At 38.4% G+C, this 21,751-nt stretch overlaps 1 protein-coding gene across 3 annotated transcripts in view; it reads left to right on the top strand.

Annotated features, from left to right (window-relative positions):
* The window catches only part of LOC129282576 (uncharacterized), a 39,769-nt gene extending 18,997 nt beyond the window's left edge, over positions 1 to 20,772 (top strand). The window contains exons 13-17 of one of the 3 annotated variants that reach the window (XR_010296587.1): positions 358 to 450; positions 8,627 to 9,028; positions 14,833 to 14,972; positions 16,424 to 16,610; positions 16,790 to 17,051. Coding sequence is in view for 2 of the 3 variants with exons in the window: in XM_064113824.1 (XP_063969894.1) it covers positions 358 to 450; positions 8,627 to 9,028; positions 14,833 to 14,972; positions 16,424 to 16,477 (689 nt within the window). In the remaining variant the exon portion in view is untranslated. Of the gene's footprint in view, positions 1 to 357; positions 451 to 8,626; positions 9,029 to 14,832; positions 14,973 to 16,423 lie in introns of all 3 variants that reach the window. The other 2 variants (XM_064113824.1, XM_064113831.1) reach the window with 2 other exon arrangements.
* Positions 20,773 to 21,751: the final 979 nt, after the last annotated feature.

The raw sequence follows: 21,751 nt of genomic DNA, 5'->3' as shown, positions 1-21,751 counted from the left end.
TTTCATGTTACCAGACGAGTATTTCATAGAGTTATTATCATTCTTTGGCTAATTAGATTATATATTTTAGTAAAAGAACTGAATTTGTTTTATATATTGAAATGGCTCTTTCGAGGTTCCCAGATATTAATTTATCACATTATGATATAAGCGAGCAAGCCCTAGAATTAAGATATAACCAAAGTGTCACATTATTAACTTAATTTTGTCTTGCGTCGACTAAGGAAGACTCTGTATACTTTGGAAATTTAAGAGGGGAGCCATGTTTCTCTAAATTCTCGTTAAAAATAGTGTAAATCCGACCTCTTTCAATTATTAGTACTTAAATAGATAGTTTTATTGTTATGTTTTTATAAGTCACAGCAACAAATCCAACAACGGAGGAACTGACAATTACTACCAAGCCCACGACGACAACTTCGCAACCTGAAGCAATGGCAAAAAGCACAGGTAAATAATTTTAATGGATGGGCAGCAGTCCGTGTGCAGAGTGACCCGGGGGGGGGGTAAACATTCAGCAGTTGGATTATTAACACCAACGAACGTAGAGGGCGCAATACACGGCAGTGTTGCTGTTAGGAGGGACCACTTCGCTCAGATTTTGTGACCATTTTCTCCCACAGCACTTTTTTAGAAGATTGTGGGGTTGATATTTTTCGTTTGTTCAATTTTAATATGTTTTATGGATAATGAAACCTCCAAGAAAATATGCTAAATAATATTATTCAATTTGTAAACAAATTTTTGGCATTACTCCTATGTATTTAAGATCGCATGCTTGATCTGTAAAGAAAATCATAAGTCAGAAAAAATTGGAACCAGTGAGATTCAAACCTGCCATCTACTGCTTTCCTGGCAGCGACTTAACCACCGGGCTATTCTGGTTCACGGCTAAATATAATATTATTTAAGTATTTTTGCATATAAAAAATGTAAGACAAGGGTAATCATGATTCTTGTAGTTTGCATAGCAATAAAAATACATAGATTGTTGACATTTGTGTTACCGTTCCTCTGCTTTATTTCGCTGTCCCTATCAAATCTACTCAAGCTGACGCCAGAGCCAAGACCGTCATATTCTGGTCTGAACGTGCCAAAACTTCCCTGGTCACCTCGGTGCGCGTACTGCGCGAATCATGCTGGCAACACTGCACTGGCAGGAATATCCCGACGCGACTCGACTTAGCTAGATATGGACTTGAAAGATATATACTTGGTCCAGGGGCGGATCCAGGATTTTCCAAGGGGGGGCACATTTTCCCGAGGAAAAATTTGAAAAGCCCCCCCCCCCCCCCCAAAAAAAAAGGGTTTTCAACCTAAAATGAGGACATTTGGTCCACGACAAATATTTGACAAAAAAAGGGGGGCACACTTCTGTTTTAACGGCAATTTTACAGTACAAATTTTAATTGTGCCTCTCAAAGGGGGGGGGGGGGTACGGGCCGGCTGCATATCTTTACAAAATTAATTGTCAGTGGTCGTCGTGAGCGTTCACGTTGCCACGAATGAATCAGCTAGCACCCTCAAATTACCGGTAGCCTTATATTTGTTACATATAGGCCTTATAGGCTTAGATCTATATCTAGATCCAATCATCTTAAACACTTATCAAACTGCCATTAATGACAAGACAAAATGCTAGGCTATAGGGCTAGCAGGCTAGCTTAGGCTAGCGCATTAACTTTATCTCAATTCTGGGCCTGTCTAATGCCTCATACCGACTAATGTCATGGTTAACTTCGAACTGATTAATTCCGAACTTTACGTTCAATTAGGTTAGACCAATTACCTTAGTAGCTTCTAATAGGTCTAGTATACAGAACTAGTCCTAGATCTAAATAAATTTATCTTAGATCTAGTGTAGTCTCTAAAACTTGATAGACTCTGATCTACACTGATCAGCATGGAACGCATTCTAACGTCAGGCACAGTGAGCAGAACATTAACGCATTAGCCTTTTGTATACACTTCAGAATTTCCGAATCATCACTCTCTATCAATATTTTCAAAACAAAGGCAATGTGGATAGGAGCCTGTAAAGATAATCAACATTCACTAGAGAATATCCAGTTTGAGAAGTCTTTGACAGTTCTTGGGGTAGATGTAGCTTATTCACCCAATGTTTTTTCTTTACAATTGCAAAGAACACTTGATAAAATTAAAGTACAGTTGAATTTATGGAAATCTCGTCATTTATCTTTAATAGGCAAAATACAAATTGTCAAAACCTTTGCCTTTTCGCAATTACTTTACCTTGCAAGTTTGTCAAAAATCCCAGATTAATATATAAAAGAAGTTAATAAGTTAGTTTTTTGGGTTCATAAGTTAGTTTTTTGGGTTCATTTGGAACGGCCCTGACAGGATCAAAAGGGAGATACTTGTTAAGCAGTAGGCATATGAAGATGGGGGGCTCAAAATGATATGCTTAAAATCTCTTCTACAAGTGCAAAAAGTCAAGTGGATACAACAAGTTTTTATATCCAATTCAAAGGGATGGAAGATTATCCTGTTGACACTGCTTCAAAATGTAGGTGGTGACTTTATATTCCATTGTAATTATGATCTTAATATTTTAAACCTGACAATTCCTGAATGGTATAAAGATGTCATGGTTAGTTTGAGCACAGTATTTCAAAAAAACATAAATATATGTTATCAAATACTATGGAATAATAGATGCATATTACAAAATGGAACATCTTTTTATAAGCCAGAGATAAAAAACAAAGGTTTTGTTAAAGTGTCACATATGCTGGATGAGTATGGCAGACCATTAAGATGGAAAGATGCCAAAAATAAAGGCTTAACATTTGTTGAATACTTTTTGCCTCTTGACTGTTACATGTTTATGCCATCAAACTGGAAAGTATTTTTTCTATCTCAAAACTGTCATCCCATTGTCGACAACATTTCATTGATTCCAACTTTAACTATTGATGGCATCACTAGAGAAGTAACGGGTGTACGAAAGTATATTTTTACACATTTTTTATGAAGGAAAATAACCCATCAATTTCGAATATATTTACACGTTTAAAAGACACTTATGGATTTCAACAAGAAGAAGTAAGAGAACTCTTAAAACTGCCTCTACGTACTACTATAGATACGAGACTTCGAGCTTTACAGTTCAAGATTATTAATAATTTGATTCCTACCAAGGTTTGATCATTCCGTATTAACAAGGTAACTGATACACTTTGCACATATTGTAAAGTATCACCAGAAACTCTAGTGCATCTTTTTTATTCTTGCCATGTCGTTAACCAATTTTGGAATAATGTTGGTACAATTTTTGCTACACTAGATCTTCCTGATTTCCTCTCAGAAAGATATGTTCTTTTTGGTATCTGTAAGCCCCAAATTCCCAGAAATATATTTATATTGAACTTTCTGCTCCTGTCAGGTAAACAATATATTTTTAGATGTCGATGTGACGAAACAAAACCTACTCTCCCCCATTTTTGTAACTTTCTTTTATCATTTGAAACTGTTGAACATACCATAGCACAAAGGAAATGCAAATTAGAAAAACATGTTGGCAAGTGGGCTATCATTTTGAATACTTTAAAGAGGTGATAAAGTAGAAGGCTGTTTTTGTTATGTTTATTTTTTTTTTCTATAGGCCAAGTGCCTGATTTTTTTGTGTTGTTGTAAACAAACATATATGTTTTCTTATTTTATACTATTTTGTATGTTAGACATGTTATTTTATATGCCAACGTCATCTGAACTTTTATATGTGATCCATTATTTTGATTTTTTGATTTTTCATGTCTTTGTGAAACGTGGTTGACTTCATCAGATGATGCTGTCATAGCTGATCTTTTACCATGTGGATACACATTCAAGCATCGCCCCAGGGCTTCAAGGCGTGGAGGTGGAGTTGCTTTTTTGTACAGGGACAGTCTCCACGTTGACATCAATGACCCAGGTCATTTCAACACCTTCGAACTGATGTCGGGAACAATATATAATGGTCAGGTCAAGCTCGAGGTCATCATGATCTACCGACCACCTGGATTTCAAGGATTTTCACAGTTTCTGGAGGACTTTTCTTCACTCCTAGATGAGAGGATGTTCCGCCCTTATCCACTTGTGATAACGGGTGACCTGAACATTCATCTTGACAATCTTTCATCTCTTTATACTGTCCGGTTTCTTGACGTCATCAACAGTTATGGTCTGACTCAGCTGGTTACATCACCCACACATGATCATGGTCACATCTTAGATGTTGTTCTTGTGCGGAGCTCGGACAGGTTGCAGATATCATCACCTCGAGTTGTTCCAGGTATATCAGATCATTATGCGGTTACATGCTTCCTTCGACTTCCCAAGGCCCCACGGCTTGACAGAGTATGTACATCGCGTAACATCAAATATGTTGACCGGGAAGCCTTCGCGAAAGACGTTGCTGAGAGTGACATTATACCTTCCTTGTTACAGAATGTCGACACTGCAGTGAGCAATTACAACTCGATTCTATCTTCTCTTCTTGACAGCCATGCTCCTGCTAGGACCCGTAAGATCAAGAATAGGGTTGACAGTCCACGGTACACTCCTGAGATCACTGATGCTAAACGAAAACGTAGGCAACTTGAGCGTAGATGGCGGTGTAACGGCAAATTTCAGTCTGATCGTCTGACGTACTCGGCACAACGCAATCTCGTGAAGCATCTAGTGGAAGAATCCAAGCGTGCGTACTACACCAAGTTAATCACGGACTGCGGTGATGACGCCAAGAAACTCTTTTCAACAGCTAATTTTCTCCTGAACCGGAAGCAGTGTTCTCCTCTTCCTTCACATGTCGACAGTGAAGAGATGGCACAACGCTTTATCAACTTCTTCCACTCCAAGGTTCATTCTATATGTGACTCCCTTACTCCTGATGAGTCATTACATGATCCTCTTACAGCATCATCGTTTGAGACGATTCAACCAACCACGCAAGATGAAGTTCACAAACTACTCCGTAGACTTCCTGCCAAGTCATGTCTACTCGACCCGATCAACACCATTCTTATTAAAGATTGTTCTTCATCTTTTGCATATATTTTTTCTCAGATTGTAAACCTAAGTATTGATCATGCTCATGTTCCTTCTGTGCTGAAAACTGCCCACATCATTCCTGTACTTAAAAAACCTAATCTTGATCCAGAAATTCTGTCTAACTATCGCCCTGTCTCCAACCTTCCATTTTTGTTTAAATTGCTTGAAAGAATAGTTTTTGCTAGATTAACAGACTACTGTCTTGAAAATAACCTACTCGACCCATTTCAATCTGCCTACCGTCCCCACCACAGTGTAGAGACCCTCCTTCTTAATGTATCTAGTTCCATTCTCCATGAAATGGATGTGGGAAAGGTAACTGCCATGATACTCCTCGATCTGTCTTCTGCCTTCGACACTGTTAACCATAATGTTTTGTTGAATTCTCTTAAATCTCTCGGAGTAAAAGGTAGAGCCTTAGAGTGGTTCAGGTCATATTTGTCATGTCATTCACAAGCAGTCATGATCAATGGCTGTTCTTCTGAGTTTTTACCTCTGACATGTGGTGTTCCGCAAGGCTCTGTTGGCGGGCCGGTCCTCTTCTCATTATACCTGATAGGACTGAAAAACGTTTTCAGGAATTACTCTCTGCATTATCATATTTACGCAGACGATATCCAGATTTTTGTATCCTTCAAGCCCCATTCAGCCGCTGGCGCGATTTACAATCTTGAAAGATGTGTAAGAGATGTTTATACTTGGTTAAGTTCACATTCTTTGAAGTTAAACTTTGCTAAATGTGAATTCTTATTGTTTGGTTCGAAGAGTCAGTTGTCTAAAATAACTGTTACATCTATTAACATTGCAGGTCATAATATTGCCGTATCTCAAGCTTGTCGTAATCTTGGTGTGTTCCTCGATTCAAGCATGACTATGTCTTCTCATATTCAACATGTTTGCAAATCTGTCCGTTACCAGTTACGTAATCTTGGTTTCATACGTAAATACCTGACCCGTAGTGCCACAGAGAAGATTGTACATGCTTTAATATCATCTAGACTTGATTTTGGCAATGCCCTACTGTTCAACCTTCCCAAATCGCAAATAACATGTTTACAGAAACTTCAGAATGCTGCTGCTCGTATAATATCATTGAGTACCAAATCAAGCCACATCACCCCTGTACTTAAAGATCTGCACTGGTTGCAAATTAGTGATCGGGTAATATTCAAAATTCTTTTGCTTGTTTATCACTAAGTTCACGGCACCGCTCCACAGTACAATATCACTCTCATTAATAGATATACCCCTTCTCGATCTTTACGGTCCCAAAACTCAGGATTTCTGTTTGTTCCCAAATGTAAATCAAAATGGGGGGATAGGGCTTTCATACATGCGGGTCCTTCACTCTGGAACTCTCTTCCTCTTGTTATCCGTGACACCAAGTCTGTAGAATTATTTAAAAAAAAACTGAAAACATACTTGTACAATGCTGCATACACATGATTAACCAATATTATTTTTCACCTCTATATATGCTATTTTTTCTCACTCTTTTCACTTTTTCACCGTGCGCCTTGAGCATTATATTTTTAATGGATTTGGCGCCTTATAAATTGCATCTATTATTATTATATCATGAATGTTTTGTTATGTATATTTTGATGAAAAGGATCGATAAAACATGAATTACCAAAAAAAAGAACATTAACGCACGGCTCTGCATATACTATTGCAATCGCAGAGTAAACTCTCGATCTCGATCCCCTTCTTGATCAACAACATATAATAGATCGATCTGTATTTTCTTTACCAATTATAAAGTTTTTAATTTCCCGTGCTCCAAATCGGCAATTATGTTACTAGATCCAGGAGGCCGTTCTCATTACGCTTTCTAAAACTAGTTTACTGGAAACCGATTCAGGAAACCAGTTTGGAAGGAAGATCGCTTTGCTAGCGTTCCCACTTGATCACACGAAAGTGGTTTTCAAAATCACTTTACGTAAAGCAATCTTGTTGCTATGGAAACGCTCTCAGTGGGAGGACACGTTTCGCGCGAAATTCGAAACCGGAGAACGGTTATGTCCTCACTAACGCTAAAACCAGTTTAACGAGACAAAACGATCTTGAAAACTACATCGCGAGGTGGTTTTCTGAACCGGTTTGGAAAATCGCTTCCAAGATCGCTTCGACCGTTCTCACTACAAGTGAAACTTTAGTTTCCACTAAACTAGTTTTCACTAAACTAATTTGGGGAAAGTAGTGCGAACGGTGTCTAGTTCTATATACAGACAAGACCTATTACACCAAGGCGACCAAGCTCATTGGTCTAACGTAAGTAAACGTAAAGTTCGGAATTAACAAATGCTAAGTTAACCATGGCATTAGTCCGCCGCAGGCATATAGACAGGTCCAGATTTGAGATAAAGTTAATGCGCTAGCCTTTAGGCTAGCCATAGCCTAGCCTAGCCTAGCATTTTTCCCCCTGTCACTAATGGCAATTTGATAAGTGTTTAAGAATTGGATCTAGATAATAGATCTTAGCCTAAGGCCAATATAAGAGTACCGGCAATTTGAAGGTGCTGATTCATTCATGGCAACGCGAACGACCACAATTTTTGTAAACATCAAGTCCACACGCATCGGCATGCGTTTTCTATTCATATTTACCGTGTTTACACGCTGCATCGGCTCGCGGTTCAGAACCGCGAGCCGATGCAGAATTGGCTTTTTTGTTAAGTGTAAACACGATTAACTTGCATCGGCTCTCGGTGCAGAATCGGCAATTTTGCACCACCAAAGTAGTAGTTTCAGAACCGCGAGCCGATGCAAAATCGTTTTTTTTTTTTACGTGTAAACAGAAAGCCGATTCTGCACCGGCAATTGACGCGCATTACATTTACTTTACCTTTATGACGTACTTGTAAGCGCACGGAGCCAGCGTTGTTATGACGTGTACTGTTGGTGCGCGGATCATTTCAGGTTTTTGAAACGCGAGCCGATTCTGCACCGTGAGCTTTGACAGCGTGTAAACGCAGTGCAAGATAAACCTAAAGCCGATTCTGCATCGGCTTTTGGTTCTGAACCAAAAGCCGATGCACGTGTAAATTGGCTTCCAGAACTGCGGTGGGGAAAAAATAATTTCGCCGCCGGCGGGAATCCGTTGGGGCTAGAGAGTAGGGTCATTCCAGATTAAAGCTTTACAGCTTCTAGTGAACTTACAAACACCATGCCCCATGGAGGGGACGACGAAATGGAGCCGGAGTCATGGGCCACAGAATGGATAAATGAACCAGTACACACACCTAACAAGTTAGAAGCAAAGCGCCAGCTGAGATTTATGACGTATGCCCAGTGACGTTAAAGGGTCAGTTAGGACGTTTTTGTAAGAATTAATCAATAACAATTTATGTGTCTTGAATTTGAATGAATTTTGAATGAATTTTGTGAGTGCGGAGCGCGAGCTGATTTTTTTATGTACTTAATCACTTTTAAAAAGAGACACTCTAAGCACTCGTAATCAAGAACAGGTTGCGTATCCAGCTAAACACATATTTGTTTTTTCAAAACTTTTTTCAAAACAAAATATTGCATTTGATAATTGTAATATGAAGGATTTTCTACTTGCTCACAGACACGGTAACCGTCTTTACACCCGCTGCGACCCCGGCCTGGGGCCGTGCCTTGACACCTCAACTAAGGACTGCTGCAAGCTTGAGCACGACAGTTGAATTAACGACACCTGATGGATTGACGACACCTGATGGATTGGCTACACCCGATGGATTGGCGGCACCCGATGGATTGGCGACACCCGATAGATTGTCGACACCTGATGGATTGTCGACACCCGATGGATTGGCTACACCCGATGGATTGGCGGCACCCGATAGATTGGCGACAACTGATGGATTATCGACTCCTGATGGATTGTCGACACCCGATGAATTGTCGACACCCGATGAATTGACGACACCTGATGAATTGGTGACCCCTCTTCATTTTACACAAACCGAAGCAGTGTCATCTCCAACTGGTATATTCATGATTACTTTATCAAATAAACTGATGGACTGTACATTTCATGAACAAACAATTTTTTTTTCAACAACAGTCTAATAAAAATTAACAACCCTATAACAAAACCATTTGAATTGATCAAGGGAAAATATGGATTCCAAACAATGACATTTCTGTCTCGAAAGGAGGACAAATATTTTCTGACGTACCCCCCCCCCCCCCCTGAAAAAAAAACGATGAACGGTCATAATGATTTTTGGAACCACTTCTCTGTCAAGAGATCAAAGGGCGCCATCATAATTTTCGGATGTACCCATCCCCCTCCGCGTAGGTGTGTGTGTCTGTGTTTTTTTTTTTTTTGTATTATAAGTGGTCTAATAAAAGTGTATACCTAGAACCGTGTAATTCAGGTCAGCCATGATTTCAAAAAAAAAAAATACGCTCTCAATGGCTCATGTCGAAAAAAAACAATTGGCTAACATTCTAACTGAACATTTTAACTGTCACGAGACAGATTTATACAGTTTAGTGCATTAATTGGTCATCAGGGACCGCAGAGTGGTTTGAAGGTGTGAGGGTAATCATACAAAACAAATGAATATAAGGTGGCGATTTTACTTTAATTTGTACGTATATTCAAGGTTTTTAAGCTCTTTCCCAGATGATACTTGTTAGAATAATTTCAGTTCAAATAATTTTGCATTTTGTGTTTGTTGTTTATCCACTGCGGTCATATTACATCACAATCTCCCTATATATTGGTCCTGGCGCAGTGGCAAAATGTATTTTACTTGTGTTGCAAGTATGCAAGAAAGTATATAATTGCACCTTTATTCTGTTCTTAGCCAGGGTGGGTCAGTCACAAGTTAGTACCAATATAATTCTCGCTATCGAAATTTTTCAGTTACTATTCGCATTGCTATTTGTTATGTTCTCAACAATTTCTAAAAAAAATACACATCTGGAAGATATATCCTAATACAGAAACAGGCATAATCATAGCATGGTTGAATTGTAGATATGTACAATACTTTCAATAAATTAGAGTCAACAACAACAAAAGTGAATGTGCTACAGAATTACACAGAATAGTATTATGAGCATACTATTTCGGGGATACAGCGCCTTTATTTCAGATTTTTATTCCAATGAAATTTAAAATGTGAAATCTATAACCTTGAACAATCATCATTGATAAACATCAGCCCTGAAACCATTGCACTTAAAATCAGACCAGGCAAATTAGGCGTCTTTGTTTATGCTACTAGAGGATATAATATGACGAGTCGCCTGGAGCCCCAGCGCATCGACGTCACTAGCTAGCTACGCGCCCGGGCCGCGTATTTTTTTCCCCATAGTAGTTCCGGGCAAAAATATCAATATTCATGACTTGCGTGTTCAGAATAAGAGTAGGCACCTACGCATGCGCATGGACTTTATCTTTAACACAATTAATTGTGGCCATGTAACTAACGGCGATACATGCCATGCCGCGCCCATGAATGAATCAGCACACTCAAATTACCGGTTCCCTTACATCATGTACATATAGGCCTTAGTGTTCTTAACATTATCGAAATGTCATTAATGACAATACAAAATGCTCGGCTAAACTAGGGCTAGCCTAGAGCATTAACTTTATATCAAATCTGGACCTGTCTCATGCCTATAATGCCGACTAATGCCATGGTTATTGGAACTGGTTAATTCTGAACTAAGTATACGTCTACTTAACGTTAGACCAATGAGCTGATAGTAGCATTGCTTTTCTACCCTGGATTTAATAGGTCTAGTCCGTATATAAAACTAGTCTTAGATTTAGATTTAGATCTAGTCTATAGTCTCTTGATTTTGATAGACTAGACTGATCTACACTGTATCAGAATACTCATGTCAGTGCATAAAACATGCACATGAAGTTCGTAAACTGCTTATCAGTCTAAATTTTGTTAATCAACTTTATTGGTTATTGGAACTGGTTAATTCTGAACTAATTATACGCCTACTTAACGTTAGACCAATGAGCTTATAGTAGCATTTCTTTAATACCCTGGGTTTAATAGGTCTAGTCCGTATATAGAACTTACTAGTCGTAGATCTTAGTAGATTTAGTTTAGATCTAGTCTAAAGTCTCTAGATCTTGATAGACTAGACTCTGATCTACACTGTATCCGAATAGTCACATCAGTGCACAGAACATGCACGCGGGGCTACCATTCACAATCGCAGAGTAAATGTCTTATTAAAGTTGATTAACAAAATTTAGACTGATAAGCAGTTTACGAACTTCATGTGCATGTTTTATGCACTGACATGAGTATTCTGATACAGTGTAGATCAGTCTAGTCTATCAAAATCAAGAGACTATAGACTAGATCTAAATCTAAGACTAGTTCTATATACGAACTAGACCTATTAAATCCAGGGTAGTAGTAAAGCAATGCTACTATAAGTTCATTGGTCTAACATTAGTAGACGTAAAGTTCGGAATTAACCAGTTCCAATAACCATGGCATTAGTCGGCATTAGGCATGAGACAGGTCCATATTTGAGATAAAGTTAATGCTCTAGCCTAGGCTAGCCCTAGTTTAGCCTAGCATTTTGTCTTGTCATTAATGAAAATTCGATAATGTTAAGAACATTGGGATTAAGATATAGATCTAAGCCTGAGGCCTATGTACATGATGTAAGGGAACCGGTAATTTGAGTGTGCCGATTCATTCACGGGCGCGGCATGGCATGCATCACTGTTAACGTGGCCAAAATTAATTACGCGCATGCGTACTCTTATTCTGAAGACGCAAGTCATGAATATTCATATTTGCGCCCGGACCTGAGGTGGGAAAAATAATTTCGCACCCGGGCCAGACTTGCCGCATCCCGGCCAGAAGAACGACCTCGATTTGGACCGTGGTTGTCTATTCATTTATTATTGGTGCAGCGAAAATTAGCATAAGAAAATAACAAACCAGAGATATCCCCGTTATAGGCTTATTATTCAAAAAATGTGAAAAATTATTAAATCATTATTATTGAAGTTAAATATATTTTTTAAATGTTAGTAATATTTTATATTATCATCTATAAAGAGCGTTATAGCCTTACATTAAAAACGCGTATTTTGGTCTGCATCAATTGCCTGTGCAGTATCAGAGCGTATCCCGAGAATGACCGAAATCTGAAGAATATCCCATAAGCTCCTGTAATTGAATATGAGAGCATATTCAACAGTATAGTGCGCATGCACGAATGCGTACAACAATGAAAGCAATGCGGTGCGCAGCATAGGTCACAATTACGCTCGACTCATGACGTCATAATGAACTACATGCAAGTCGCATGTCAACGACCAAAATTTGATCTAATGAAGTGATTATGCCATTATGTGATAAGTGGTATGACTTGTTTAATCAAATTTCTCCCTCTTCTTGTTTACTAGGGGTGGGATAGATGATAATGATTATATTGGATGGCTTTATTTCATGAAATTCCAGAAATATTCCACTCGTTAGGGCCAATATTCCACTCATCTGCGATTCGCGGAATATTTCCCCAAACTCTTGGAATATTTCTGGTATTCCATTCTGAGCCATTCAATGTAATATAATTATCATTTAGATGTAGGGTTTTAGAGGCGCAACTATTTTTTGACGTCTGACGGTTTTTCAAAGAGACAAAACTGATTTTAACGTGCATATATCCAGTGGCGTACCTGGGATTTTCCACAGAGGGGGCAAAACCGTCCGCCCAAAAATTTGACAAGCAAAAAAAAAAAAAAAAAAAAAAAAAAAAAGGTCTTCGATCACAAATACCGGTAAAGGATTTCGTTCCAGAAAAAATTTGACAAGCAAAAAAAAAAAAAAAAAAAAAGGTCTTCAAGCTCGTCAGGGGAATTAGAGGTCTTAAAGCTCGTCAGGGGGGGCAAAAAAGGTTTTTCAAGCCCGTCAGGGGGGCAAAGATACGTTTTTGCATGGGTTGTGACTCGTCAGGGGGGGCAGAGTGCCCCCCCTGCCCCCCCCCCGTAGGTACGCTAGTGCATATACCTATGAAAACCATCCAATATTGAAAATATTATACGAAATTAATATTTTGCCCCGCCCACAAGATTATCATTGGTTAATAAATGATTGTGCGCATTAAGCTATTATGTCACAATGAAATTGCATTGCGTATTAGTTGCCAGGAGGTGTGGTAAAGGAGCGTCAGTTTATTGAATAAAAATGCGCTTGCACTATACGCTAGCGCATCTCTACTTCATTACAGAGATTTCTTTTTGAAATGACAATACTCAGGCGCCATGCTCATGATCTACAGGATTGCCATAAATCATGGTTACTGGAAACTTTTTTTTTTGCTTCATTACTTTATTTTTAGCATTGTAAAAGTAAAATATTGACTGATTGGATAATATTGGATGACCAATTTTCGTGGGATGCGTAGAAATATTGTTACTCGCTGAAGAGCAATATTGGATTCGTCTCCGACTCATCCAATATTGTTCTTCAGCTCCTAAAGAGGAGCTAGCTGTGAAGGATTTTAGAAGAGAAATAGAAAAAGAAGGAAAACAGATGGGGAAAAGGAACAATGTGTAAGATATAAAATAATGATGTGTCAATTCTTACCGATCTTGCCGAGGTAACTGGGGAAAGGAGCTGAAGTGAAAGCTTGTTTGATCCAATCCAACAATCAAAATCACAAATCAGACTTCCGAGATACACACACGCGATATGCGAAGAACTGCTTCGAAGCGGAGCGAACTCGAGATGAAGTTCAACACACAAACGCGTGACGATATTGCGAACACGAACTAGCTAGACAGAATCGCGAATCACGAAGTCCTTAGTTCAATAAAAGATTGCACTTTCCCGTTGTAATAATAACTTGTGGTATGGTGTAGATGAACACTTTAAAAACGATGCGAATTTCCAAAACGGCTGTAGGAATTACGCTCAGTAAAAGTTGATGTAAAATAACGAAAATTGTATCCAAAATATCATCCAAAAAGTGACATGACCGCAAGATGGAAAACTCAGAAGCACATGTGAAAAGTGAAAGTTTTGTTAAGTTTTTTCATGTGCGATTAAATGCCTGTGATTGGCTCGCGTAAACAATAAGATGCTCTGTGATTGGAGTAACTAAGAAAAACACTGTTGTTGGCTGTCTCCACGGATGAATTAAACGATGTAATGAAGAATGTCTAAAATGTATTTACAATGTTGGAAAAAGTTGTGACTTGATGAATGAAGAAAAAGTTCAAGTCGCTACAAATTAATATGTAGGGCCTTACTAATTGTAGCATAAATGAAATATTTTTGAAAGTTGTCATGGATGAGTGGAACTAATACCCCGATCTAATTCAAATAATATCATGATATGCTTGACATTTAGTCGGCAGGGTATAGGGGTATTTGGCACAAAATTGAATGCTATCCCCTTGTCATAAATTTTGTCATATATTTTGCTTGTATAAAAGGATTACGCGCATTTAAAGCCGCGCATTTTTGGTGCGCGCTAAAGAGAAGAAACAAAATTTATGACAATTTTTGTGACAAAAGTTATGACATCCCCCAGAATACCGATTTTGTCATATCTCTGAGAAAAGATAAAGTATGAAGAAAAGACAACGTTCAGAATACCAACCCATGGGTTTTGTACGTATATTAGTAAAGATGATGATGATAATAATAATGACAGATAAAGATGATATTTTGTGACTATAATATATTGTGCTAAAAAGTTGTCAAAGTCATACAACTTAAAATTTTACAATTAATTAAAGTGTTGTCAGCTTGAAAATTCTTCTTTTGTATTACTTTGCAGGTGTGCGGGAATGGCTTCTGGAGATGAAAAACGAAGATGTTATATTTCTTTCATTTGGTATCCCCATAGTCGTGTATTTCATCTGTTTGTGTATGGCTCTTCTTCTTCGTATTATTTTCCTTCTAAGTGGGACTAAAAAGGTAGGCGCATACACTGGAATTTCCGATTGATATAATGTGTTTGTATACTTGTGTGTGTGTGTGTGTGTGTGTGTGAATATTCATATTTGGTGTCCGAAACTGTGGTGGGCAAAATAGTTTCGCGCCCCGCGCGTAGCACTCGCTTTTCATCTGGTGTAAAGGGGTCTTTAAGGCGCAAATTTTCCATCGAAGCAATTTTCACCGCAGCAAATATCATTGAATCATATACTTTAATATGAAAGATGAGTTTCACAATCCGTATGCCCGTGAACAGACGTATTTTTTTACGACTGTTTCAGAAATAGATTTTGAATTGTCTTCTTTTTTGTCACATCATGGGCACTGATGAAGAGTGTGAGGTTAACCTTTCATTTTTGAGAGCTACGCTACTAAACTCTACGATTTTATTTCTACGGCAATTACTAAGCCATTTCTGATTATTTGATTCCATATGCCAAATCAGACTATTTCAATTTTACAACACACACACACACATATATATTATACATATATATATATATATATATATATATATATATATATATATTTATATATATATATATATTGTAAAGAAATGGATGAAGAGAACAATAGTAGGCGTAGCTTAAATCAAGGTTCCCCAAAGCTATCTACCCTTTGGAAAAATTGGTGATGCCAAAAAATGTCTCTGCCGGGAATCGAACCCGGGCCCCCAGCTTTGAACGCCGGTGCCTTAACCACTAGACCACAGAGACGGGTTAATGGCTAGGGCGACCCCGATCCGATTGACCGTCAGATAGACAGATTTTCGACACTATACCAATTATAATTTCCTTTGTCGGGTGAAGGTGGGTTTCGAACAATGACAAGCCGCCATTCTTCAGCTGGACCAAAGCTATTGCTTTGATTTAAGCTACGCCTACTATTGTTTTCTTCATCCATTTCTTTACAATATTTAAATAAAAGAGTTGCCAAAGCTGTTGTACATGTATAACTTTACACACACACACACATATATATATATATATATATATATATATATATATATATATATATATATGTGTGTGTGTGTGTGTGTGTGTGTGTGTGTGTAAATAAATATATATAATTATATATATGTGTTTGTGGGGGTGTGCATGTATAAACATTGATGATATCGAATCATGTCGCAAGCCCATTGCAAGATTTGTTTTCTCAAAAATACATGAAAGTAAGCAGAATCATTGCAATACTGGTTGTAATGCCAACTGCCCCTCCCCACAAAGTAATATGATAAATTTCACAATTTACAGTTATTAGTTATGAAGAAAGCGGCTAACAAAGGGGTGATCAAGGTTGCAAAAGGTTGAAAGCAATATAGACAGCTTTTTTTTAATAGTGAATTACTGGATTTTTTTTTTTATTTTCATCTCTCTCTTTCTCTCTCTCTCTTTCTGAACCTGTCATCATTTGACTACCGTGTCTTACGTTAGGAACCACCGGAGTTGGAACAGCCACAGCGGATGTATGAACTGGTCAATCTGTGATCTAATGACAGCGAGAACACTGACCAGATGACATAGATCATGTAGAATTCACTTATCTATTTCTGATATACTTTCTTATATATCACCAATTTAATTGCAAGTTATATCCCTCATTATATATTAATCTTAACAGGTGATTGGTCTAAACCTGGCCATGTGACCAAAGATAGTCCCAACCAATGTCACTAAATTGGCAAAAATGCCATGAATCCAGACATGACGTCACAAGCCGGGAATAGTACCCCGAGCAGTATATGTAGTTAAAAAAATTATGGCTTGGCGGGCGGGGCTTAGGCCAATCTTTTGAAACAGAGTGCCCGTACACACAGTGAGCAATTAACTTTATCAAATTTTATTGATAATTTCACATCTTGTTGTTTTTAATATATTTATTCAATTACATTTCCTAACTGTTGTATGTATGCATGTATATGATGATACCGATTTCTGATATAAACCAGGTATGTACGGTCTCCGTTTGGGGGTTGGGTGATGGAACTATGGTCACGTTCCGGCGTCACTTCGGGAATCCATCCACCGCCTCTGAGGGCCGTACATATTTGTTGACTATATAAAATAATGAAGCGTTAATAATATTCTTGCAAATCGTCAGAATCAGCGTAGTTATACTTGATTGGTTGAAAACACGGTTTCGTCTATGCTTGTTTCATTTAAACAACGTTTTAACCAGAACGCCGATCGTAAACTTACTAAGGTGCGTTTCAAAACGTCGTTTGACCAGAATCAGGATTTCTGGGGAGGTATGAGCAGGACCACGATCGTCCACGTGTTTAAATGCCGAGTTTTCGATCTTCTTCGACTGCAACGTAGTTCTAGTTGACCGGAAGCGGTGACACCGCTCGTTCATTATCACATTCGTACATTGATGAAAACAGTTTCGATTTCAGTCGACGTACCCGTACAAGGCCACAGCATATACCAGCGGGCCGTGAGCCGATGCTCGGCCGGAGGATCAGGCGTAGAATCACGCCACGAACCAGTGGGGCGACTTGAGGTGCAACATTTGCACTCTTGCTCTTCGAATACCTATAAACGTTTTAATGTATGTGACAACATAATGAATTATATCAATATGAATCTCAGAGTGCAGACAACAATATAAACTAATATCAAGGGAATGGATCGTTCAACTTACACAATTTTATGATACTACACTGAAAATATGTATTTTGAGGAGAGATGCATGAATTGCGAAACTCTTACTATCATTACTACTAATCCTCTAATTTGTCATCACGATGAATGTTGAGGGATCTTTTTTTACAAACGGAACATGAGGTATGATGAGGAAAAATCGCTGAGCCAGAAGTTCCAGTAGCATAAACAAATTGTTGTCTTATTATTTTTGTGTACTTTGGCTATGTCATGGATTTCTAGGTAATTAATAAAATATAGGATATTGTTCGAAGTTAATATAATAGTCGACCATAACAACACTCGGAAAAAAGTTTCGAAAAAGGGCACGCACAATTTGACCTCGCTAACCTGCTCAACGAAAATTCCGATTCGAATCAAAGCCAGCTGCAGATCGCGATTTCGCCACTGAAAAATGAAAGGGAATCCAACCGAAATAGAATCTTGTTTTTAAGAGGGAAGAGAAAAATCAGACAAGTTGGAAGTGAAATTTTGAAGAATATCAGACAAACAATGAGATAGATGAATTTTTGTGATGTAATAGTGATGTAAGGCAAGGAGTAATCTTCCATGTACTCCAATACATAAAATGGCTATAAAAAAAATTTTAGTTTTACTTCACATTCTATTTTTTTTTTCATGAGGACATAACACAATATACTACCTGGGTTTTGATTAATGCCCCAGGGAATAAATGTAATAGGAGAAAATCACAAATCCCTGATAAGTAAGTACACGACCTATGGGAAAGTGTTCCTTGTCCCTTGTCATTATGTGCGGCGTGTAAAGTGATTCCAGGCATGGGCGGAAATCCCAGGGGGGACACGTCCCCGTAGCCAAAATAGTAGGGGGGACACAATATAAAATGTCCCCCTACTATTTTTGGTCTTTGTTGATGGAGAATGATACATCTCTTCACGATCGAAAAAATACATTATTTTGGACAAAATGACCTTAATTTTGGGTGAAAACTTGTCAATTTTTTTGTCTCGCCTGCATGCATAGCAGAGCGAGACTATAGGCGCCGCTTTTCCGACGGCGACGGCGGCGGCGGCGTCAACATCAAATCTTAACCTAAGGTTAAGTTTTTGAAATGACATCATAACTTAAAAAGTATATAGACCTAGTTCATGAAACTTTGCCATAAGGTTAATCAAGTATTATTGAACATTATGCCCGAGTTTCAGGTCACATGACCAAGGTCAAAGGTCATTTAGGGTCAATGGACTTAGGTCAAGTTGGGAGTATTTGTTGAATTACTGTCATAACTTTGAAAATGTATGGATCTAGTTCATGAAACTTGGACATTAGGTTAATCAAGTGTTACTGAACACCCTGCCTGAGTTTCAGGTCACATGACCAAGGTCAAAGGTCATTTAGGGTCAAGAACTTTGGCCAAGTTGGGGGTATTTGTTGAATTACCATCATAACTTTGAAAATTTATGAATCTAGTTCATGAAACTTGTACATTAGGTTAATCAAGTACCCTGAATATCCTGTGCGAGTTTCAGGTAACATGACCATGGTCAATGGTCATTTAAGGTCAATGAACTTTGGCCGTGTTAGGGGAATTTGTTGAATTAACATCCTAACTCTGAAAGTTTATGGATCTAGTTCATAAAACTTGGGATATAAGGGTAATCAAGTATCACTGGACATCCCCTGTGAGTTTCAGGTCACGAATCCAAGGTCAAAGGTCAGTTAAGGTCAATAAAATTAGGCCATGTTGGGGTAATTGTTGAATTGCCATCATAACTTTGAAAGTTTATGGATAGAGTGAATAAAATGTGGACATGGGTGTAGTTGACAAGTCTTTAGTCACCGTTCAAATGTAATTTATGGTCAATGAACGTGTTATTATGTTATTATATTAATGGTGTTTTTGTGAATTATTATTTTATAGTAGTTTTCAAAGTTAGGACTGCTGCTGTATTAAATCGCGTAATGCAGGCGAGACTGCCTGAGGCGTTCCACTTGTTTGGGTTAAAATGACCTTACTTTTTTGGTAATAACCTTCCTTTTTTTTGGGGGGGGGAGGGCTTGTCAAATTTTCCACGCTCTGGTCCCCCCCCCCCTACTTACAGATTTCCGCCTATGATTCCAGCGGCACTGGGGGAAAAGCATCGGGGTAGGGAGCAATCGTGCGCGCTCCCCCTTCTCCCTAGCTCCCCAATAAAAAATAAATAGATAGATGAATAGATAGATAGATGGATGAAGGAAGAAAGAGAGAGAGAAAGAAAGAAAGAGGAGAAAGAATATTTGGGAAGACGGTAACAAATTTCAACTTGCATTATACAAGCAACATTCAACCGTGCCCAACCTTGTTAACTTCCTGAAGGATCATAATACTTGCCCCTACATCTCAAATTTCTTTCGTTGCGCCTGTGTAACTTCAAGCTAGTAGAAGGGGTGTTCGGGGGTTCGATCGACCCCCCCCCCTCCAAAAAAATCTAAAGCAAGAAAAAATAGGAAGTTAAACAGTTTTAGGGGGACAACACGATGCCCAACAATAGTCACATTTTTTTTTTTTTTTTTTGGGGGGGGTCTTGTCTTTACTAAATGGCCAACAGTTTTGACTGCTGACTCCCCCCCCCCTTTTTTTTTTTGGCTTGTCAAAGAGAAGTCTAATCGGGGAGGCTCTGGCGGGGCTGAACTCTAACATGATTGTTCAGCTTAGTTTAACCTCCAAATGGAGTTTGGACTCCTGGCTCTGGAGCATCACAGAACGATTAGGAGAATTAGAGAACTGGGGAGGGCGGATGGCCTGTAAAAACTGTAAAAACTACAGAAAATCTGTAAACCTTGCCCCATTCATTTTCTCCCCCCAATCTTTAACAGTTTTGTATGATTAATAATATTAATGCAACGGTAACGTGAACGAAAAATAGATCAACCAAACAATCAATCAATTAACCATGTTCGTTAATAAACAATCAATCGAAACCTTTACAAAACAAGAAACAAGAAGTGGACAATGGGGCACATTGGGCTTTAATGCAGAAAATTTCATAAAAACTCTTATTTTAAAACGCTTTTTACCCAAATCCGGACCCAAATCATCCCCATAGCCACTATCGCTGTCGTACTGGGGGTACAGGGGCTTGGGGATATTGCCCCTCCAATTAACTATTATTACCGAGAAAAAAAGGGGGGGAAAAGAAAATTGAGAAGGTTTAAATAGGACTCTCTGTATAATGTTAAAATCTGTCAAAAAAAATAGATTCTCATTTTAAAAAGGTCATTTTGTCTCGCCTGCATAGCAGAGCGAGACTTTTCCGGCGGCGGCGGCGTCAACATCAAATCTTAACCTAAGGTTAAGTTTTTGAAATGACATCATAACTTATAAAGTATATGGACCTAGTTCATGAAACTTGGGCATAAGGTTTATTAAGTATAGCGAACATCCTGCTCGAGTTTCAGGTCACATGACTAAGATCAAAGGTCATTTAGGGTCAATGAACTTTGGCCAAGTTGGGGGTATTTGTTGAATTACCATCATAACTTTGAAAATTTGTTTGGATCTAGTTCATGAAACTTGGACAATAGGTTAATCAAGTACCACTGAATATCCTGTGCGAGTTTCAGGTCACATGACTATGGTTAATGGTCATTTAAGGTCAATGAACTTTGGCCGTGTTAGGGGTATTTGTTAAATTACCATCCTAACTCTGAAAGTTTATGGATCTAGTTCGTAAAACTTGGGATATAAGAGTAATCAAGTATCACTGAACATCCCCTGTGAGTTTCAGGTCACAAAACCAAGGTCAAAGATCAGTTAAGGTCAATAAACTTAGGACATGTTGGGGTAATTGTTGAATTGCCATCATAACTTTGAAAGTTTATGGATAGAGTGAATGAAATGTGGACATGGGTGTAAGTCACCGTTCAAATGTCATTTATGGTCAATGAATGTGGTATTATGTCATTATATGAATGGTGTTTTTGTGAATGATTATTTTATAGTAGTTTTCAAAGTTAGCACTGCTGCTATATTAAATCGCGTAATGCAGGCGAGACTGCCAGAGGCGTTCCACTTGTTAATTAATCTGATCTCTCGTTCGTAAATAGGCCTATTTAGAAAATCTACCCCGCAGGACCTCTACACTATCTTTGACTTTT

This window comes from Lytechinus pictus, chromosome 2 (genome assembly GCF_037042905.1).
Source record: "Lytechinus pictus isolate F3 Inbred chromosome 2, Lp3.0, whole genome shotgun sequence".
Classification (NCBI taxonomy): Eukaryota; Metazoa; Echinodermata; class Echinoidea; order Temnopleuroida; family Toxopneustidae; genus Lytechinus; species Lytechinus pictus.
This window is presented reverse-complemented; position numbering and strand designations above follow the sequence as displayed.